At 39.6% G+C, this 23,921-nt stretch overlaps 1 protein-coding gene across 3 annotated transcripts in view; it reads right to left on the bottom strand.

Moving 5' to 3' along the window:
• Positions 1-296: 296 nt before the first annotated feature.
• LOC122886584 (neuropilin-1a-like) overlaps positions 297-23,921 on the bottom strand; it is an 82,311-nt gene continuing 58,686 nt past the window's right edge. The window contains exons 9-18 of one of the 3 annotated variants that reach the window (XM_044218959.1): positions 22,850-23,025; positions 22,373-22,528; positions 17,654-17,798; positions 13,121-13,303; positions 12,357-12,398; positions 9,141-9,278; positions 7,025-7,326; positions 5,605-5,701; positions 5,296-5,340; positions 297-4,420 (exon numbers count right to left, since the gene is read on the bottom strand). In XM_044218959.1, coding sequence (XP_044074894.1) covers positions 4,146-4,420; positions 5,296-5,340; positions 5,605-5,701; positions 7,025-7,326; positions 9,141-9,278; positions 12,357-12,398; positions 13,121-13,303; positions 17,654-17,798; positions 22,373-22,528; positions 22,850-23,025 — 1,559 coding nt within the window. In that variant the 3' untranslated portion in view covers positions 297-4,145. The remainder of the gene's footprint in view (positions 4,421-5,295; positions 5,341-5,604; positions 5,702-7,024; positions 7,327-9,140; positions 9,279-12,356; positions 12,399-13,120; positions 13,304-17,653; positions 17,799-22,372; positions 22,529-22,849; positions 23,026-23,921) is intronic. The other 2 variants (XM_044218958.1, XM_044218960.1) reach the window with 2 other exon arrangements.

Here is a 23,921-nt window from a genome sequence, read left to right as displayed (position 1 = left end):
ATTTCCCAGAATGTCTTATTATTCCTGTAACCTTAATTTCCTTATGCCTGATCTTTAAAAGGGTTTGAGTCACTAAAATCAGACAACATGTTTCAATTTCTCAGGGTAATCCTTAAGAACACGTTGTTTTCAATGGGACTCTTTCTTCAATAAAATGCAGATCCAATGAAAACCCTGGGCAGCTTAAACACAAACTATCTGCATTGCTAGATACCAGTAGGGGTTTGTAATTCGGGCGAACTGACCCTTTAAAACAAACCATTCTCTCTGAGGTTGTAAAGAAACAGTAGAGCAGCTTTTACTTAAAACATTTATTTGATCCAATTCTTTGGAATGTAATAGTCAATGATCAGAGTCTGAGACAACAGAGACGGATGAGTCTGGGTGCTGACCAGAAAGTCAAAGTACAAACAATACTTTTAGTCACTTAAGGCCTCACTGCTTTTCCATTTTTTTTACTTCCTTATTTCCTTTCTTGTTTTTTTTTCTGGATCTGAGACAGCAAAAATTACAGAAGCAGTATTGAAAATAAAACTTTTTTTCTTGTCATACAAAGAAAGAAAACTAAAACAATGGCACGTACATCAGTGACAAAAACACAAGGTGATATTATACCAAGTAAATAAAATTTAAAGTTACGTTTCAAAGAGATGCATATAAGCTTTTTCGAGAATGAAAAACATCTCTGTAAATTGTACTCATCTGAAACTGTGTTAAAAAAGAAGCAACAATAACACTGTCCTCGCCTTCCTTCTCTCTCTTTTCATAAATCAACATCATAAACACAGATTTTTTTTTTAAATATATCAGTGCAACATTTGTTTTCACATCTAGTGCTGCAGCATCCTTTCTTGTTTAAAGGTGAAGGAGCTTTATTGATGTCCGGCTGAAACATTAGAAACACATTCTGTCAGACTGAAATTACATTTTGATACCCATAATCTTGTCTGGTTCTTCTGCTGTAAACATATGTAGTTGATATTTTGCTAAGAAAACAAAAACGATTGAACCAGTGTGATTTTCAAGAGCAAATAATGAACATCTCAACAGTCAGAGCACCTTAATTTGATTGGAAACGTCCTCTCACTTGTAACTGAATCCAGACAATGATTTGATTTAAACTGAACCAATTGAGGAGGTGGATTTCCTTTACAACAAAAACTGAAAAACTTAAAGAGTGTCTCTAAAGCCTCATCTTAAAAGGAAAGAATTGAGAATTGATGCTATACTGACTACTGACGAACAGTCTCACTTCACATTTTGAGCTCACACGATGCCACATAATGCTACATTAAAAATGGGCAGATTTAACTTCCACAGTGCAGTGCAGCAGAACCACACTGGGACAAATGTTGTTCTCCCAGTTGCCAGTGGCAATATGTCAACTATCATACCTGCTTAATGGCTTTTTAATCTTTGTAAGTATAGTATCTGTCAGTTTTGCCAAGCATAAATGGACATTCAGTAATTGTGCTGTATTTTATCACAGAGTGAACACAAAACATCTGTTGGAGGTTGACAAGGTTGTTCACTGATACCAATAAGTTAGTGAGTGGTGAAATGTCTGTCTTTCAAGACTCAATCCTCCTACCTATACAGTGCTATGAACAAGTGACCAGTATCACAACACATTTAGCTACAAAACCTAAAACACAACAAAGTATGTATTTATAAGGCTCGTCATTTTAAGTTTTAAACTCATTTTTCATTGAAAAATACCCAGATTTTTTTTAAAAGGAATCAGTTTAAATTGATTTTCATTCAGGATTTTATGTCCTCACAGACCCTTAAATTGTTAAGAGGGCATTGATCACTGTAGATTACAGGAAATAATGCCCTTTTGCAATGTTGATAGCTAAGAAAATGCTCCTGTCAATAGAGAGTAATGAGTAAAATGGGGCTAAAATGCAGCAGAATCCCACACAAAAAAGCAAAAAAACATACAAAAAACAAAGACAGAGTGCTTTCACTGCAAATTACCTTTTTTAAAAAAAAAATCCAATTTAGAGGTCAGAATAAAAAAATGAAAATAATGAGCCCTGTTGTTTTACAAGGCATTTCTGTTGGGTTGCTGCTCTAATTAGCTAGTAAACTCATTTTTGTTATGAAAATGCGACTTAATTGTGTGTGTTATTTCCAGGACACTTAGACATGTGAAGTCACCTGTTGGGGTCGTTAAACATCCTTTTGCTCCATTAAAGATCCTTCAAAGATTTCTCCTCTGATAGTCAACACAGGAAAACACTGACGGAGAGTACAGCATTGTCACGGCAAATATTGATTCTTGGTTTTTCAATCAAGACAGCCAGCATTCAGAGCCTCCACATCTTGTCAACTCAGTGATGCTGAAGATGCTGATGGACCCGAAGAGACACTTCAAGTCTTTCTGATGGCTTCCAGACTGCTGGACACACTTCTGGTTAAAGGTTTAACAGTCATTTTGTGTGCCAGTGAGAAACGTTAGCCGTTAGCAGTAATATAAAATATTTCAATCCCGATGATCCATCTTTGATGTGCTGTCATCATCTTAGTGGTACTGAGGTTGTCCGTTTTACCCTGTACAAAAACATCACTTCCCGTGAGGCATTTCTCCATAATCTCAAAGCCATTCCCATCGTTGTAAAAACCTTCCTGTTCCCAGAGCACAAAAAGAAACCAACCACCGACAAAATTCACAAAATGGCAACCAGATCATATTTGTAAAAGAAACACAAACAACAGGTTTTGTTGAAATTAATATTTTCTGTACATTTTCTGAATTTTGGAGATTAGGGCGAGTTTGATTCCAACATAGAAAGGATACTGCGGCACTGGTGTCTTTTTCTATAGAAAAGGGCGCTCAAATATATTAAAACCTATGTACAGTATGTTGGATGTGTCATGTGCCATGAAAACGAGGCATTCAGGGCTCCTATACATTTTCCATTCTGAAATTCCATAGTTTTTCCAAAGCTTTCCAAAACCTAAATGTTAACTGCTTAACTTGGATTTTTAACATTTTAATCGGTGTCAGTACGACTGTAATCAAGGCCAGAAGATCTTCAGATCTACATCAACACGTGATATTGACAGTACACTACAACACTAAAAATATGTAGTTGTATAATCACAATCTACAAAATTTAATTTTCCACACATCTGTGTAGGAACCCTGGACGGAACGCCAGCCGATGAGAAAAACACAGAGCAGAAAACAAGGCAACAGAAAAACTGGAGGAAAAAAAAAAAGGCACTGTCGGAACTAGACACAGGTCACGATGGTACCCGCCACACACACACACACACACACACACACACACACACACACACACACACACACACACACACAAACACGCACACGCACACAAAGAAAGAAAGATGCTTGCACTTCATGTATACAGATAAACATAAGTGTAAGACACACATACACGCTTACAGCTAGACACATACACACCTTAAATGCAGATGTATATGAATGTGACACACAAACACACACACACACAAGTACACACACACACACACACACACACACACACACACACACAAACACGTACACAGACATGCACACAAAGAAAGAAAGATGCTTGCACTTCATGTATACAGATAAACATAAGTGTAAGACACACATACACGCTTACAGCTAGACACATACACACCTTAAGTGCAGATGTATATGAATGTGACACACACACACACACACACACACACACACACACACACGGCCAGCTAAAGAGCCAGATATTAGAATAGCATATTTTCACATATTCCGCTCTTTTGTGAAACTATGACATCTGAAAAAAGAAAAGCAACAAAACAAACAAACAAAAAATAAAATCTTATCTTTCGATTAAAAGTACACACAAACGATACTGTCATCTGAATTGGTCTCAACACCAGCATGTGATTACATGAAATTAACGAAACACGCCGAAAAACAAATAGAATCCTTAATTTTCTTCTTTTTTTTTGCTGTACAGATTCTTTATACACAGTGCCCCCTACAGGTCAGTCCCTTCCACTGCCGCTCCTGAGAAAAAAAATTACATTGGCTCACTTTCAGCCCACCCTGCCGTCCCATTGGTGGCTTCAGCCCTGTGTTCCTCCCACTTGATTGGCTGTATCACGTGTCCATGCGGAGCAATCGCAGCTCCGTCTCTCTTTTCCCCTCACGCCTCTGAATAGTTAGTCTGTCCGTTCATCTTGTCCTTCTTTAGCTTCACGCCGTCCACCAGCTCAAAGTTATAGTTTTCCAGGGCAGATAAGTTCCTGTCCGTCATGCTGCCCTGCGAGCAGGCGCAGTACAGGACGACGCCGCAAATGGCACCCAGGAATACGCCCAGGGCTGACATGGCGATGATGGTGATGAGGATGGGGTCCAGGGTCTTCAGCATGTTGCCCGGGCCGCCGAGCTCACTGGTCTCCTGTGAGAGGGAGTCCATCGCTGCAAGAGAGAGAGAAAAAGATGGACGCAAGTTATGTTCCATTCAAATGACTTATGATTACAGGCTTAAAGGTCCATACTGGTGGTTTTGCATGTTCTGGATCATAAAATACAAAAGGCAGCCCTTTCCAGAAATGACCAAACTTTCCTTTCTTGTTTGTCTTCTGGGTTTGATTTTCACGCATTATAACTTGTGAATGCTGTGTTTTTTGGCCGCAGACTCTTAAATCCTGGAAGTCTTTTGTAAACACACCACCAAAGAACAGGTTTTATAACTTTTACAGAAAAATAAACAAGTTAAGGTCAACTGTTTATTGTGACGGACTGGTTTCAGGTCTGTGCAAGTTAAAATGAGTATTGAAACTTATGGAAATAAGTGGAAATCAACACAAAATCTATGGTGCACATTGGAAAATTGGTCAGGAGTAATGTTAAGTATATAGTGTAGAAAGTAATATATGTTCCTGAAACATGGAAATCCACTGATGGACTTTAAGATGTCCAAAAACATAAATTGTGCGTGACTCAGATTTTGCAAGGACAAACATAACATAAACATAAACATTCGGACTTTTGGAGAAGACAGACACGATTTTTTACATAGAGAAAAGAAAATCGTAGAAGGAAAACACAAGTGTGATCCTTCAACCCTTATTTTGGTATCAATTTAATGTTTTTCACATTCATCATCCAGAGGACTATTCATCTGACTTTTTTGCACACACCTGTGGTCAGGACTGATCAATAGCAATTTCTACCATCCAGGTAATTTTTTCAACTTCACTGAGTCTTTGGAGACGTGTCCACTAAAAACAGTAGTATGTGCAACCAAAATGAACATAATGACACGGTAATGACAAAATTGGTGTACTTACGTAGGATGAAGATCTCAGTTGGCGGAGACGTAGGAGCTTCTGGATCTGGAGGGGGGGTAAAAAACAGCCTCCATTAGATTAAAGCACAGCGACTGTACACAACACAGAACTAAGAACAGAATACCATTAAGGGGATCTGGTAAGGGAAGTCAAATAAACAAAGAAGAGCAACTTAATGAACTGTGAAACCAAAAAGACTCATTTGAGAATTCATCTCCTGCCCTGAGAATGATTTCATCACTGGATAGTATAACAGTATAACGCTACACATCTGGTAAACTAAGTGAGTAATAACAATACAATACACACCCTTGCAGTCCTCAGCATCGAGTCCATCAATGATCTGGATGTTGTCCACAGCTATGTGACCTGCACTGCGTCTGTCTGCGACGCCCTCCACAACCACCTGCAAATAACACCACAGGGTCAGTCACATGCGGATAGATAGATACACAGCTAAGGAGTCATTCTGATAGCTAAGATGCTACATGCTCAGACACTACATTTTTGGTACACAAAATTCTGTTAATTTTTCCATAATTATTGCATTTCTTGCAATTTTAATAGCTTTACTTCCTCTGACCTCTAAAATGTATTAAAATGAAACAAGATAAGAAAAGAAAATCACTTCATTTGGTTAAACTGTTGCATGTAGCCGACCATGAACTGCAACATCCCTGGTTTGACTCCTGACTTTTGCTGCATGTCATAATAATAATAATAAGAATAATAATAATAATCTTTATTTATAGAGCACTTTTCAAAACCCAATTTACAAAGTGGCAAGGCAGAAAATAAAAATAAAAAAAGAAACAGGAAATTAGAAAAATCGAAAGAAATAAAAAGACAATTCAAAGAAAACGAAAAGCTCAAGCAAAATCAGGATAAGCTCTTTGATAAAAATATGAATTAAGAAGAGATTTAAAAGATGTTACTGACTCAGAAAACCTTATCTCCTCAACAGAATTCCACATCTGTCTCATCAGTAACTTTAATAAAAGTGTAAAATTCCCCATAAAATATTTAAAAATCGCATGTAGACACTACTTTAAGGGGTTACAAGCCAAAGAGGTTGGGAATCACTGTTTTATGTGTTCAATCTTCATAGTTCTATTTATGCTTTTTGTCACAGGAAGAAAAACCAAACTAAGTAAAGCTTAACTTGCATCAGGACATGGACTGATACAAAAATGGGTGAGGATTTATCATTACTTTTTGTCCATCCATGCATTATCTATACAAGCTAATCCTGTTCAGGGTCCAGGAGGCTGGAGCCTATCCCAGCATGCATTGTGCTAGAGGCAGGGAACACAGGGCAAATTCGAGTTTCCGTTTTTGTAGTTGCAACTAACTTGTATGTTTTTCGACTGTTGGAGGAAACCGGAGCACCCAAAGTCCAGCCAACACCTTCTCTCTGCAAGGTGACTGTAACCTCACTGTCCCTACTCAGTGCTTTTTCTATTTTTATTACGATTTTCTCTTTCATTAATTCCTGTGGAAGTTGTTTATGTCAGATTTAGGTTAGATAACAGCACACCAACACAACTGTCCAAATGGATAAGACAGGATCTAAAAATAACAAGAAACTTTAAAGAGTAATTTTTATCCCATAAAAGGACAAAAAATGACAATGACAAACAAGATTCAAACCGCTTATGTTGCAGTTACATGATAAACACTCATAATTTTAAAGTGAAGCATTTTTAACATATCCTGGACTCTGTATTACCTGATATGAGACACTCGAGTGTGACAGTAAAACCCGTCCCTCCCTCCACCGGCTGCCCTGGTGACCGCTGACCGTCCACAGGACGTGCCCCCCCTCCGCCTCCTTCCTCTGCTTGATGTGAAGCGCTCCCGCGTGTTCACCGAACATGTGATACCAGAAGGACATGCACAGGTCGGCGTCTGGTGCGGTGATGGGCAGGCTGACCAAGCTCGCCACCTTCTCCTCTTCATCATCATCTTCGCCGATTTTACTTGGTGTGTCTGTATCACTCAGCTGCATGTAGATGAAGTTCCCTGGTCTGCCTGCAGGGGGCAGTAAAAGACAAGTTAAGAAGTGGCTGTGTGCTGCATTGAAGGCCTCCTGACAGCGTGTAGACACATTGCTGCAGATATTTTGACTCTTTAAAATACTAAATTTTACCATCTTTTCAAAATAAGACCTTAAAGAATGTAAAAATACGGTCAGTAGGCCAAATTTATTTTCTGTACATTATGACGGTCAATTGTGACAATGAAAGGTTTCCAAAACTCTCTAGTGTTCATTATGCATTCACTTTATTGCATTCAATTGATTGCTTAAAGCTTCACGCACTCCTCAAAGACAAGGCATTCAAGGAATTGTTGCAGGGTTTTTGACAAGGACTCAATATCGGCATGCTTCAGGAGAAGAAATGACTTGACAACACAAAGGGTTCATTTTTTTTACTTGTGATCTGGTTAAGTCAAGAAATCAAGGTGAAACCATTCATTTTAGAGCTGCTGCTGTCTCCACAAAAACATCCATCACAGGAGGTTTGAATGGAGAGAAGGACAGAGAGCTGAGGCACACTGATAAATTTGAGTGCTGTATTCTTTAAAAAGTCAAGTTTTTCAAGGCCATCCATTCATTCAAGTGTTTTAAGGCTCAAAGCATCTGCAAGTTCTGCTCCGTTCTATTCAGTGGTGCTGACTATACATTATATTTATAGACAGCTATGAATAGAGTTCTGTTTCATTGCATTTCTTCACAGTGCTGCTGATTTTTAGGGATGTTTTGGAATCGTGATGTGTTAACATTATTAACTTCTTGTTTTGGATTTCTTATTGGATTTAGACAGCTCTTGGGTGTTTTAAGGTGCCATTTAGGTCATTTTTATGATCGTATTCATGATTTTATCGCATTTCTGTTTAATTGAGCTTTTCTTGCATACTTTGTGTTATCTGTCATATGTTGTTTGTCTGTAACTCTTTGTTATTGCTGCCTTTCTTGACCAGGACACGCCAATGAGTTTTTTGTAGCTAAATACAGAAAAAAATGTCAAGACAATGTCGTGCACTAAGTTCAGTCAAAGGATCAACTTATTCTTCCATAAAAAACATGGAAATTAGAGTGCTCCCTTTCTAATCAACCAACGCTGATTACCACAACACAGAAAATAAATACCCACAAAAATCCATAGATAAAAACACATAAATCTATATTCTTAAAAACTTAAAAAGAACCATCCAAACAACAACAGTCTGAACTATTTTTGGAAGGGATGTCTCATTATTATCCAAGGATGTACTTGATTTTAATCTTGTCTCAGTTTGTCCTGGAAAACATGCTCATGTCAGAAAATATTCTGGCTCTATTTACTTTTATTTACACTGGTAACTAGCCCAGACTGAATTAATGTCACCTGTTTATGGCTGGAGAAGTTCCCATCAATATGGACCCACTTATGGCATTATCGGCCTGTGGTCTTTGGTCTGTCTCAAAATGCATAACCAACTGAGCAGGATCCAGGCTGAGCATAACAACACCAGTTCATGATAGTTTTCCATTTTCACAAACTCTTTGTTCTTCACAGTAGGAATAAGGTTATGTGTCCAACGGGAATTTCTCATTACATTGTATGCATCTTTTCCTCTAAAAAAAAAGAGGCACTGCTGTGAATTTCCAGCGGCACAGACTGTAGCGTGGTATTTAAAGCGTACAGTTAAAAATATTCCAACATCTAACAAAAGAGGTTCAGACAGGCTTTCAACAGCTGCGTAGTAACATGGAGAGCCACACAGTGCTCTCCCAAAGCATCTGCCGAGTGGTGCTGGTTGAAAAAAACCCTCGAACACAAAGGTGAACACACATCTCCTACCTGTGTGGTCGAGGATCGGTCCTCTGTGGACGGCAGGAGCCCCGTTGGTCTGGGTGAGCCACTCAGCCCCCGTCCCGGCCTCTCTGGTCCAGCCGCAGAGCGACGAGAAGTCAAAGTTACAGGCGAACCACACGTACGCTGCAGCAAAGAGAAAGGAGCAGTTGGATGTGAGTTTGTTGATAAAGGAGGTTTCAGTTAAGATGTTTCATGGTTGTGTACATGAGCTGAACTTCCAGGAGAATAAGGATCAAAGCTGTGGTATACATAGCCCAGATCTTCCAAACTTTTTTACTTTATTATGATTATGTTCATTATCAATTAATATATCTATTGTTTTTTTCAAATAGTAGATTCATTGTTTGATCTATATAATAGCAGAAAAAAGGACAAATACCCTTCGCAAGATGCCAGAGCCCAAAGTGTTGTCTTCCAGGTGCTTATTTTGTCTGAACAACATTTAAAAACCCAGAGTGATTCAGCTTATAATAATATGGGATGAGAAGAGCTACAATTCCTCACAACGGGAAGCTACAAATATTTATTTGTTGTTCTGTTAGTTCTCCGAGGGGAGAAAGTGAAAGTGTGCACCGTTATACTCATCTGTATTATTGATTGCACCAAGATTACAAAAACTTGGTGAGAGATCAAGGAGGCAGTGTGATGCAGCCAGGAGGAGGCTATGATGGCAGACTTTTCGTCCCGCCTTCGAGTGTGGCCATTTGGAACAGCAACACACTTGCCTTTGGACGTGGTCGGACAACACGTACAAACTAATTTGTTTAGAGCGTACTGAACTCTTAATCAGCCTTTGTCTGTTCCTGTAAAACTATCCAGAAAGCCAATCAAATGTTCCTAGAAGTATTAGCTGCTGGACTCAGTTCTTAAAAGGCAACCAATTCTCTGTTGTACAGGCTGAAAACTATGTTCACGTACTATTTTCACCCTCTAAATTGGCTTCATTTTAGAAGGGGAGAGGAGACAGCCTGAAGAAGAAACTGCAAGTCTGCAAGTAACATCAATATTAGAAAACTGTTCCTGCTGTATCGTACACACAGTAAAAAAAATTGTATAGCTTGTGGAAAACATATCGCACCAAACAAAAGGCTTGTGCAGATGGAACGGGGTGAGAATAACAGAGACAGTTGTAATTGTACACGTCGTATACTTTCCTCCACAGCTTAGTGGAACACAGGAACTAAGATGTCACCACTGATAGAAAACAGCGCCAACACGTACATATGTTTGGGATCAGGACATCAAGAGAGAGAGAGACAGAGGACCTTCCACAGTGAAAGGCGTGGAGCCACCAACATGCGGATGTGGCCCCCTGAAAAACCCCCAACCATTCCCTCCCTTTCTGCCTGTGCCAGCAGTCGACTGGCGGCAGCGGTTCACCACAGCATCCAAGTGAATGCAGAAATCTCTGAACACTGGACATGTTGTTTCTGAGAGGCTAATAGGATGCAGAGATGACCGTGGAGCTGGTAACCCCCCCCCTCCAACCCCGAGCTGTCTTCCCGCGATGCTTCGACTCGGCTAATTGAGACCCAAGAGGCTTTTATTCTCTCTCTCCAGCCCTCACTATACCTCACTCCAGTCCTCTCTTTTACCTTCACTCTCCCTTTCTCTTTTTTGCCTCCACCTCTGCATCCTTCTCACCCTCCTTCTTTCTGTTCATCTCTATTCACTGCTACTATTTTGCTACCTTTCTGCCGATTCATCCCTCTCCTTCTTCGGTTGGCGGTTTATTCCAAATGAATTGAATTTGGTGCATTCACAAGGGATGATAAACTGTGACTCGGTGCTGAGATGTTCATGCAGAAAATAAAGCTAGGGGAAAAAAAAGACTAAGCACTGCATTTGGCTTTAAATGTGGAGTGTATGCAGGCTCACCAACCTCAATGTCTCTCAATACACCAACATCCTCAATTGGTCAAAAATGTCATGTTTTTATGGGTGGCTTTTGGGAACATGTCTAATGGCACCATGTCTCCCAGTTTTCCTTCTGCTGCTGAATCCACTTTCATAGAATGCAGTTTAAACCTCAGCTTGTTCCTTATCACTATAATGTGGTGGCTCCCAAACTTTGGGTTGAAGATAAATCTGAAGGGGTCACAAGATGATTAAAGGACTAAGAAAGAAAAATATACTTCTTCTACATGAATTATGTTTAATTTTATTGACTTTTCAATCATTTTCTTGCTTTCTTCTTGTGAAATAGTGGATATCTTCATCTCTTTAGGCCTTAAAAAATCCTTAAAATTAAGCAATCTGAGAAAGACAAAACACTCTTTAGCTGAACTGCTCACAACTCATGCACACAACCAAAGGCCATAACCTGTGAAAAGGAGTTGCAGGCGGATACTGCTTCTGTTTAAGAGGTCACAAGCCAAACGTTCAGTCAGAGTCTCACATGAGCATGAGCCACTGCAATGTAGAACATGAGGTAAATAAAATAACCATTATATCACAAATAACCATTTGTCTTTTGACAAACTGCATGAGTTGTATTTCTTTAACTGCAAGAACAAGAGATTTGTGTTTTACTGTTTTTAGTTTCTTCCTCTTCACATCTTTTTCTGAATGGCTTTTTCCTGCCCTCTTTCTCTGTCTCTCAGCATATTTTTTATCTTTCTTGTCTGATTCTCTGTTTTCCTTCTGTCTTTCCCTTGTAGTTCATTTCAGTTGGCATTAGTAGCATGATCGATTAAAAAACATGATCAAAAACAATGCAGATGCATTTTAGAGCAACTCTTTCAACAATTCTCTCTGCAGTCCAGTTGTGTCTGGGCTGAGCAGTGTTGGGCTAAAGTCTCATTTGTGAACTGGGACAATGAAAAAGCCATCTACTCCCACTATAGTCAGTTTCATTGTTCTCTGTAACTGTGGTCAGTACTCTTGGTGACACTGAATGATGGGACCATTGGCTGAATTAATAAACTGATCTGGCAACCCTAAACTCGCACATTTCTTTGTACATCTGCCTGTAAAATGCTTCACTTCCACTTTAAAGTTACTGTACAGTTTAGACAAGAGAAGAGAGGATGTAAGACAGGATGACAGGTAGAGAAAGAGAAAAGAGGAGAAAATAGAAAAGATGAAGACAAGAAAATAAAAAAGGAGGACAAAAGGTGAGTAGATCAGATGAGGAGAAGAGAGGAAAAAATGAAAGATGAGAACAGTAAACATGGAAGCAGATTGTGGCATCGTCCTCACCTGGTAAGTCGATGATGGGGTCGGCCGCTGTGGGGCCTCCTGCTATAGACAGATGGGACAGTCAGAGTGGAGTCAAAGGTCAGGTGGTATGGTCCCATCCACACAGATGCCAACACATACTCAACACACCTCAGTTTACGAGAAATCAATACCAGATTTTCAGGTTAGGTTGCACTGCAGAAAATATTAAAAATTCAAAAAATCCAAAGGATGCAATTTTTGTTTTTGGATATGAATGTTCTTCAGAGAGATCTTTACTTTCACAGTCCAGTTCTCACAGTTAAGAAAATAGGGATAATGGATTTGATCACGTATGACAGTAAAAGGGAAGATAAAAGAGAATTTTAAACGTGGATGGGGCAGTTTACCTTCTGCTCTACTTAAAAATGCAACGGAAAATTAAAGTTAAACAGAAAGGGAGAATGTTTTAGTTCGTAGTCCATCGAGTTTCCCTTCTGTCAAAATCAAGATATACCATCATAGAAGAGATGACTGCTACAGGATGAAAAAGAAGAAAGCATGCAAGAGTGTTTAACTTCACATCACTTAAAACAGACTCTACAAGCAGCCTTACACAAATTATTCAAATGCAAAATGTGTTGTTTTTTAAAATGTTTATTCACATTTAGCATTTTTACCTTTTATTGTTTTGCCTCTGCAACATTGCAACTGAGTTTTGGGGAGTGCTAGAAAAATAAAATCATACATACAGACACGAAGGAGGGTAGAAACATAGTAAAAGGAACAGAGTTTTGGTGGTTTACCCGACACTGTGTAGTAGTCATCGAGTGCCTCGGTCTCACCGGCACAGTCCTGTAGTCCTTCCTCACAGTCTGGAGCCAGGGTCGTGCCGGGGATGGTGATCGGCGCTGTGGTGGTCGCTCCAAACGTGGTCATAGGAAGTGTAGAGGCAATGGGCGTGGTGGGAGGTGCTGTAGTTGTAATGTCTGAATAGGGAGATGGATAAAAGACTGTATTGTATTTGCCATTTGCTACTTGCACAGATACACTACACAGCACATTAGATTTATCGCACAGTTCTTCAGTCAATTAAAAAGAAAGAAAGATCAACAAGGAAAGTGGAGACATACTATGTTCCGTTGGCCTATAAGGAACTATAAGTGCAGAGTTTGCAGCATTTAAAATAAAGAAAGAAAGAAAGAAAGAAAAAACCCCAACTTGACTTCATTTGCTAACTGTTAACGTTTACGTACAAAATGCAAACAGGAATGAGCAAAAGGAACTTTTATTTCCCGATTTATTTGATGGGGCTCCTAACTGCATTTTGTTGCCTTGTACTTGTACATTTGTAATGACAATAAAGTTGAATCTAATCCAATCTAAAAATGTAGTCAAAAATAACAAGGAGCTGAGGAGTTTTTCAGTGGACAAGGTGTTGTTGCTCATTGCATGCAAAAACAAAACAAAAACAAACAAACAAAAAAAGAGTCTCAAACACAGTTCTTGCTTTTGAATACATTATCAATATAATTAACCTAATCTTTACAGCTCCTATGTGGTGGAAATGCAAACAGGGCAGTGCAAAAGGGGACTTCTGATCCTAACTTCCTGGGGCTTTTTGGTCTTAACAGGCCAATATATGGCACTTATATGACATATAAATCTTGAAACCAGGAAGTAATTCCTTAAAGATACTAAAAATGCTAAAAAAACAGGGACGTGGGCAAGATCTAATGAAACTGATGTTCACCAGATTGGAAGAAAGGTGAGACAGGGCATCTAAGCAGCACTGAAATTAAAGGGAGAGGGGGATCGTGTATCACCACAGCACGACGTGTACAAAAACAAACAGAGGTAGATTTAGCCAAATTTAAGGGCATCCATGCATTGTAATAACATCTAAAGCTTAATAAGAGATTTGGCTTTTCGTTATTTATGCAAGAGAACTGTGACTCATTTGGGGAAAGAGATATTAGGTTGAATGGCAGACACTCTCAATGACAATCCTGCAAAACTCAAGTGTCTCGATTTTTCTGACGACTGAAGAGCCGGCACTCTTGTTTCTCATCAAGGATCAGAGTGATAATGACAGAAACTCTGGTATCTTGTTAAATTCTACCATACAGTTGACGTCTGGTGATGTGTTTTTATGGAAATGAAGCAAATTGAACTTGAATTTGCATATGTAGGCTATGTAAAAATCACAGATGGTCTGCATGTAATTAAACTTTGTAAGGAAACGCGTTTGCAGCGTTTTGAGTGGGATCGAGGTTTGCTCTCACAACAGCGTGGATGTAAGTAGGTGATTTAACTCAAAGCTTGAAGCAGGATTACACTGCTGAAACTGATCTGCAGGCGTGTTGTCAGCTTGTTATTTTCTCTTGTGTTTTTGTGAGCTTCAGTTGGCATCTTGATGTCTTTGTTGGAAACAGGAAGAGACTTATTCACACAACGTGGCTTTTAGAGTTGTTCAGTAAATCCAAATGAACTGCTAGTTAAGTGATCTTACATCTAGCGCCGTACATTAAAAAGCTTTTAATATATGTAGTACATCTTAACTATTTAATAGTATGAAATCAGTTTGTTTAGCTGTTAAGAGCCCTTGAGGTCAAAGCTTTATCATTATGTACATTAATGAAGAGATAAACTGCCTCAGTGAGCATCGATGTGTAAGGCTGTGATTTGGATAATTGATACACAATTACTAACGTGTGTGTTTCAGTGTGTGGGAAGATGTGTGTGGGTTTGTCGGTATCTTTAAGTGTCTGTGTGTCTCTATGCATCTGTACACACGTGGTTTGCATCCATTTGAGTGTGTACATATGTGTGTGTACGTGCTCTTAGCAGTCAGATTAAAGCGTCTATGTTATGTCTCCTGTGACAATGTGTGTGTGTGTGTGTGTGTGTGTGTGTGTGTGTGTTGTCTTTGTTCTCTCCTAAAGTAAAACTATTTTCATCCGGTCCCGGTTTCATCCCCCTTTTCCTCTAATATTTGTTTCACCCCCTCACCATATGCAAGTACACACACACAAGTGTGTGTGTACTTGCTACATAGTGAGGACTGAAACACGTTTTTTTTAAACAAGTTCAAATTTGTGAGTTTTTTATTTCAGTTAGTTTGTTTAATGATGTAAAGAGTGTTTAAGGACCTTTTCTTATGTTTTTCTTTTGGATAACTAAGATCTTTTATTTTGCATGTGGACTGGTTTACTTTTACTTTTACTTTAGAGGAGGTGCAGGGTTACATTTTGTTTATATATTTAAAGCTAATACTTCCATGCCAGCAGCTGTGCAGTACATTAGCTGCCTGTCTACTGTCACATTCTATGCTTCTCACCTTTCAACATTTCAGCTTTCAAATAAACTTTACATTATAGATAAATAGAAAAACAAATGGAGGCTGAGAACTTTTGAATTTTTGAGACCCACCCAGAAAACCTTTGAAGAAGATTTTGGTTCTTCCTGGTTTTCAGGGGTTCTTAGCGGTTAATTAACAGGCCCAAGACATTTTTAGATCACATGTATCTCTCAAAGTTGAAGTTTATCTCCTGTCTCCATTACACCTCTCATCTTTCTCATCTTCTTGTATCTCCTTATTCCATCCTCTTCTCTACTTCTCTGCTTCTCTCTCTCTCTCTCTCTCTCTCTCTCACACACACACACACACACACACACACACACACACACACACACACACGTCTCTCATCGTCTACTCTGCGATCTTGCCTGCTTTGGCTGATCCTTAATCTCCCTACAGGGCAACCAGATACTCCAGAGAGCCTCCCTCGTCCCTTCATCTGTTCCTCCCTCACCTACTGTGGGAGGTTGAGCCCCCCTTTCTCTCTTACACACACATACACACACACACACACACACACACACACACACACACACACACACACACACACACACACACACACACACAGCTCTGACGACTGCTGCAGTAGAGATAGTAGCCTGCCATGGCATGCGTCAGCCTTTCAAGTGCTTGCTCTCCCTACTCTCTTACTCTCTCATTAAACTGCAGATAAGCAGCCTGAAGTGTAAGCAGTTCACTGTTTAATGATACAAATGTATCTGAAGGTGCTGTTTACATGTTGAACATTTTCCTTCTGCACTGATGTTGTCCTAACATTTTGGCATCCACACTGAAACACCAAAAGAAAGTGTACAAACATGTTTAAACCTCTTCTACCGGCCACTTGATCCTAAAGGGCAATACACACTGTCTATGTAGCGTTGCATTATTTGCCATCTGCAGCTCGCAATGGAAAGTTTAGACAGAAGAAGTAGTTATGGTCGAGTAGCTGAGATGATCCAAACTGGGGAGTGAATGTGATGAAACAGGAGCTTTTCTGGAGCGTGAATGTGCTTTGATGTTGGGGAAATTGAACAGTGGCAATGTGTATCAACCCATGACAACGTGTACGTTGACGGTATCGGTTTATAAGCTTATATAGAAAACACTAGACCCTGGTGTTTAGATGTTCATCAGAAGCTGCCAGTCTGTCTCACCATATATGCCATAAATTTATTTTCGTATAATTTATGTATTTTGTAAAACTGACTAATTAGTACACTGGTTTAAGCATTAGATACAATGTCTGGCCTTGCGATGTGCTAGTCAAGATTTGGACTTTAGTTTAAATAATGTGGTGTAAGGTGTTGACCGGTGCTTAAACTTTTATGCTTAGATTAGGTCTAAGGTCTACTCTCGTGCTATTGTGACATAATAGAAAATTAAATATTATACAATTGTTATTCCCTGTTCATGGCCAACATGGAAAAAATCTGCAATTTTAAGTTAAGTTAATTTTAAGTTTCTTAGAGTGAAGATGCTCAAACTAACCTAAAGACTGACTGAAACAGAAAAACTCATATGCAGCCGCAGTAACTGCATCCTTGAGCTGAGCACTATTCTCAACCCAGAACAACTCTGCCAAAGCCAGAAACCATAGGAGCGTTCCGCTTAATATCAACCTCCATGTAATATTCTAATATTAAAATGTAAGATAACTTTAGATAACTTGCCTTGGGGATGACAGTTTATACTCGCTCTACTTGTTATTGTTTGTGTGTAATGTTGGCGATACATAAAGTAGGCCTGTGAATTCACTTTAAGTTGCTCTTCATATTATTATGATTTTAGATAAGTTAGATGTCAGAAAATGTTAATGCAAATAATGCAAATACTTACAATCATACATTTACATTTCAGTTGAGTACTTAAATTACAGACATTACAAGAATCCTGGAATATATAATGCACCGTTCAGGAGATATAACACATTTCATATTGAGTCATTGCAGACACTCTGTTGGTAAATGGAACTCACCGTCTAGTTCGCAGCCCAGCAGCTCCAGTCGGAGGCCCAGGCCCTCGTTGGTGGCTCTCTCTGGGTAGATCCTGACAAAGCGGGTCAGGAGGGGACCCAGTGACCTCAGCTCTGGGGTGTCATGGTTCTGATTCCCAGTGAATATCTGAGGCAGAAAACAGAGAGACATGTCACGGGCCTGATCGTACTTTAATTGCGATAACCAGTGTTTGACAAATGCAAGAATGACGAAAGACGAATCCCAAATTTCTTACAAAGGGTTTAACATTGAATTAACTGTATGATTCGGATATTTAAAAGGAAGAATAGAGGGCCTAAAATAAAGTTGGCAAACTCTGCAGCACTCATTATACTGTATTGTATTGTATTTGCCGAACAAGAATAGAGCAAACAATAACGTTTAATGTTCTAATGTAAATCTGCTTCTGATCAAGCATTGGTCAGTTTGATAAGAAGCTGAAACTAAATGAAAAGATGAAACAAAGGCAAAAGAGAGGAAATCAGAACCGGAGGACATCCTTTCATATGTCCGACATGGACACAGCACAGATGAAAATGGTTTCTGTCACAGTGGGAGCCAAGTGGTGGGACACCAAACACCAAAAGCACTCCTGCCTGTCCGAACTGCTGAGGTTTCCTTTTGCCTGATTTATCACAGGATGCAGTGTGGCATTACGGGGGTAGCTAGAATGTGACTGAGTGTGTACAAAAGGCAGAAGTTTAAAGAATACACCAAGATTTGAGTCTGTATGGGAACAAAAAATGCACAGAAGTTGTTCTCTTTGCCTGAGTAGAACTGCTGTGGTGCATGCTAACACGTGAGCAGATCGCCAAGTCTTTAGCATTTACCTTTGGTGAGAAAATGGAAAACTGCAGCAGTTTTTGGCATTTTGTTAAAAAAAAAAAACAGGCAAGGAAAGATAGTGGCACTAAAAATTATGGACTCTCCCAGGTCAATGCTAAATGCTAACTATAAATACAGTTTTTTTTATTGTTGCATTATTTATTGGTGGGTGTGTGCTGTACTCTACTGTCTTGTGCAGGAAGTTTGTTTTTTTAATGCTCCTTTGAACATTTTAACTTTATGCAATATGTTGTTTTATTCTATTTTTAAGGTTTAGCTTCTTCTTTTTTTTTTTACGTCTGTTTGTGTCGTCCACCTGCCCCCAGCGGTCCACATCACAGAATTATAAACCCGGGATGTTTCTTGCCGAAACGCGCTTCGGGAATCGTAGTTAACGTCTACATCCAAGGTTTTATGTACACATGTTTGTACCTTCGACTATTTATCAAAGAACCAGATATTTCTTAAGTTCTTAATGGGGAGTTTTTCCTCTTCCGAATCGAGGGTGTCGTATGCTGTACAGATTGTAAAGAGGCAAATTTGTGATATTGGGCTATATAAATAAAATTTAATTGACTTGACTTGACTTAATCTTGATCATTTAACCAAGAGAGTTTCATGCTGATCCAAGCCGTAAAAGAGTCCAACTGTGAGTCAGGTAACATCGTCTATGGGAAAAATTAATGGGACTTTTATTTTTGGAACCAGGGACGCCCGAAATAACTCCTCCCACTTTGCAACTGTAAATTAAATGAATAATGCATTAATATTTACTTGGGTTTAAATGGAGCTCCAAATTGAACCTGGATATATTTGCTTGAATTAACAACAATTACAATTTGAGATTTCTACAGTTTGCTCTTACTCTAAATGTGCTCCCCTATGTTTTTCTCAATATTCTGTGTAGTACAGGTTCATGTGTTATATAAAACACAGGTTTCCCTTTTCCAGGATTGCTTTTTATGCTTAGGTCAGATAACCAACAGGCCAGTCTCCCACTATAGATATGCACTCATGTTTATGCATGAGCATAATACAGTATATAAAGTGTGTCCATATGTGAGCCAAGGCGTGTATAAATGCATGTACCAGCCAGGGCCTCACTGAGCCTTCCTGCCTCGTCTTTTGAAGAGGTTTTATAAAAAGACACAGGAAACAGAGCAAAGAGGCAGGGTGAAGGGATGGAGGAGTATCTAGATCTCCGTCTGCAGTAAATCAGCAGGAGTCTGATGGCTAACCTCGTCCTCCGCCCTGCCATCTGGAACACATAGCGGAGGATGTCGCACCAACGGGGCCAGCCGAGGAGAGGATGTCGGGTCTTGAAAGCAATGACACGAATTTCCTCTTGAGGATCAAAATCACTCAAATTGCCAAGAAGAGACTGAGACTGGTGGGATCTAATATTTTCAGGACAGAACAAATAAAAAATCTGTTCCCATTTTTAATGTTTTTCTATAATCTGTGACATTCTGATTTTTGATCTTGTCTCTGTCTTTCATAACAAGCACTCGTTTTGCTCAGACACCACCTGTCAATCAAACAAAGCAGTACTGCAATGCTTTCTTTACATTATCTTGTGAAGTTTGAGTGTCTGTAGGTGGCGCTCTTTTCCTCTTTTTTTTCAGTCATCGTGGCCATTGCTACTATTCTGTTTATTCTGAACAACCAGACTGGCTGTGAGAGCAGCAGTTTCACTTTTAGATATAAAGGTAGTGAAAATGGTTCAGATTAATGGTTAAAAAGAACTTTATTTATCAGTTTACAAAGTGACATTAATGGCTAAAATGACTATAATGCATTCACAGTTATCTACTAGGGTGTAGGCTTTGTTTCAGAAGTGGGGGAGCACGATGAAGATAAAAAGGGTTTTTGTGCTTATAATTATAATGGAGGTCTAACAAAAAATAGAAATTATATTGTTACATTATTAATGCACTAACCCTACTTAAAATACTTGATGATAAATATTGTGTATTTCCGTCTTAACTACCAAACCTGCTTTAAGTGCCTTATCGTTGATTGATGGTTCCTCAGGAAAATATGAACTGTGTTTTGATTTTTTTTCACCGGAAAAACATGCAGAGGAGGTGGTTTTTTAGCCCTGAGCAGTTCCTGCAGTCTTCCTCCCAGGCTGCATACACCCTTAACAACCTCCAACAATAAGATAGGGCAACCTCTATGATGCCTGAGAGGTGAAACACGGGCGGCAAATCACTCCTGGTGCTCGTAAAGCATAACTGTGAACGCACGGTGATACCTGAAGGCGACTCAGATAAACTCAGATCCTCTTTTCTCTTATATGGATTATGGCGGTTTGAGAGATTTTAGTGAGTGAATCGAATTAACTCAATTCAGGTACAGACTTGTGATTTTACATATTAGGGTATTTTTGGGGTGTTATTAAGGCAAAATATTGTATACAGGAAGGTAATGGATAGCCAGCTTATGACCGGGAGGTCGTCGGTTCAATCCCTGGATTGGCAGGAGAGTGAAAAAGCAGCGCTTGCCTACCACCACTGAGGTGCCCTTGAGCAAGGCCCTTAACCCCAGCCGCTCCAGTGGAGCTGCTCAGTGGCCAGCAGATCATACTGTGGTTGCACTGGGCAGCTTCCAGGTTTGAATGTGTGTAACTGTGCAAATGTGATCAGGGCGTTCCTGCAAAAGAGAGGCTTCCTCTCAGTGAAACTTCCCTGAATAAATAAAGGTTAAAACAAAAAGTCCATATGGGACCTCTGAGATGCTGTGAAGGGACAGGGGACAAGCCTGAGTGACCGAGTGAAGAAACAAATCAATCAGCAAGTGAGTCGATGAATGAATAAATGTTAAGGTCTGGTGCATAGAGTAAATCGTACTGTGATTTTCCCCCACACCTTTTAAACCTTTATTTTTCATGTTCTAGTCTGTATTTCAGTCTGTATTTCTTTGTTGTGCCCTACATGTACTATTGTTTGCTCTTACAACACCCAATTTCCGTTTGAAAGCTTCATCTTTCCTTTAGTTAAGGTTTTGTTGAGTGCGTCAGACAAAAGCATCCAACAAACAGCACAGCCAGAGCTCGTATGAATAGTAGGCTGTAATTTGGGTGCTAAACATTTCATTCCAGGAGTGGCGTTGCGGCCAGTCGAGAGTCTGTCTGATGGCTTGCAGGAATTACAGATTACAGTAAGAGGAGGTTTATTTCATGTCAACAACCTTTTATCTGTCTCCTGTACAATTTATTTTCTGTTAATATGACAAAGAAGATGGATACAGTATGATAAAGCGAGAAAGAGAGGGGGAACCACAAGTCGACGAAAAAGTAGAACCATTTCAGTAGTGGAGTTCATATGAGAACTTTCACATCCTACAGCCTTTTAGCTGCATTCTTTATTTGCTTATACATACATCTACAACTTAATAAGCTATGTTACAGATAAATAAAACTATTTTTTTGAATTCTAAAAGTGCTACTTATATGATTGGCTCCAATATCACAGGCAATATAAACATCTATTGTCTTAAATACACAATCACAAAGCCTGACAAACTGATTGCTGATACAACTTTTGGATCAGCACAGCGACATGAGTCAAAACTGTTTTGGCAGTTGATCTAAAAATTATCAACACATGCCATCCAACCTGGCTTGGCAACCCTTCTCTTGACCTGGGCTGAATGTGGGCCAGATACTACCAGATACTAAAACTTACATCCCTAAAAGAAAGACACATCTCTAAGGGATGAGAATTTAATTGAAATTTTGACATTTAAACATTTTCTGTAAATGTGACTGTATGTGATTCTGCGTAATTTTAGCAGTAATACGTATGGAAATACCTGTGACAGCAGTCAAACGCAGATTGAAGGCATATTATGTATGCACATGTCCAACCAACCTTGGGCTTGGTGGTGTTATCCTCCTTGACAATGATCCAGTCCTCTCCGTCCAGGCTGTGGCCCACCCTAAACCTCTTCATGAAGACGTTCCTGTCGCGGTGTTTCCCTCCCTGGATCACCACGCCACTCACCATCTTGTCCTGGCCCAGATCCACCTGCCAGGGAGGACGAGAGAGGAGAAAAATCGGCGGTTTTACTCTTAACTAAACGACTAGCAGCCTTAAGTGACTGACTGACAGACAATCTGACTCACTGACTGGCTGACTTACTGATGAATGTACTGTAATTGTAATTCTTTTTTGGTGAAATAAGTCGTTTCTTGCAGCAGAAATGAAACAAAACCCAATTACACCATAAAAAATACAAGGTATGTAGGGATTCAGTATCTGGCTGAAATTTGATCCCAGGTCATCTGTTTGACCATTTACCACACCATTAGCCATCATTAAGCTTTCAAAGTTTAGTATTAAACCCACCTGTAGCCACTCATTTCTGAAGGGCTGCTTGGTTTGCTGCCCGGTCCAGCCCGATCTCCCCGTCAATAAGCGGGCGTTTTCAGCCACCCAGCCCCGGTCAGCGTATGACGAGGCGCTGATCTGAGCATCTGAGATCTGACCTGACACCATCCCCAGCATCCCTGAACATGGGTAGTCTGTGCAGAGAGAGAAATAGGGAAACAGCGCTGGATAAGAAACTTTTGAAAGGCGTACAGTATGATAAGAAAGGCTACTGCCATCCTTATCTTGTCAATGCTTTAGTCAGCGGTTTTAGTTGATGCCCCCTGGGCGCTGCTGCAGTGTTTAAACTCAAGAGTAAAAACACCAAAGACACATTTATCATCTCTGGGATGAGTTTGTTTGAATTGAACATGGAATGATGTAGCTTTTTTCTATGTATAAGCATGTATGAGGACTGATTTAATATTGCATTGTTTTGAGCAAATGACCTTAATGTTGACAACTTGTGTTTTTACTTGTAGCTCTACTGTTACTACAATTAATACTGATATAACTACTAGCACTGGTATGACTACTCTACACTCCAAAATGGATGTGGCCATGGAGAGCAGACGTGCACATGGTTCTGTTTATACTACATAAGGTGTCTACGTAGACAGAGGTGTTCATATGTTTGTCGGTGCAGAGTATAGGATATGCCCTTTGGTATTACTATTACAACTTCTACTGTTCTACTCTAAGTTATCATTTTATCTTTTGTCTCGACAATCGGGAGGTAAACTGAAATACACTGTACGTGTTTCAAAGTAATCTACTGTGACTGTGCACTTGCATGAATTTGAGTGGGCAAAGGGCCTTCCCAGATGATGTTGTGTTGTGGTGAAAGCTGAGCCAGCTTCAACTTTTTTGCCCTCTGCGTTGGTCTCCCCACTTTATCATTTAAATGAATGAGGAGCTGCGTTTTTTCACACAGGGCTCAAGTTGGCCCGAACATGGCCTTAATCATTCCAGTGAGCAAAACGTTGACCTCAACTCTGTTGAGCCTGGATGTATTTCCAGGATCAAGTCAAGTCAAGTAAAGCCAATTATT

This window comes from Siniperca chuatsi, linkage group LG13 (assembly GCF_020085105.1).
Source record: "Siniperca chuatsi isolate FFG_IHB_CAS linkage group LG13, ASM2008510v1, whole genome shotgun sequence".
Lineage (NCBI taxonomy): Eukaryota > Metazoa > Chordata > Actinopteri > Centrarchiformes > Sinipercidae > Siniperca > Siniperca chuatsi.
This window is presented reverse-complemented; position numbering and strand designations above follow the sequence as displayed.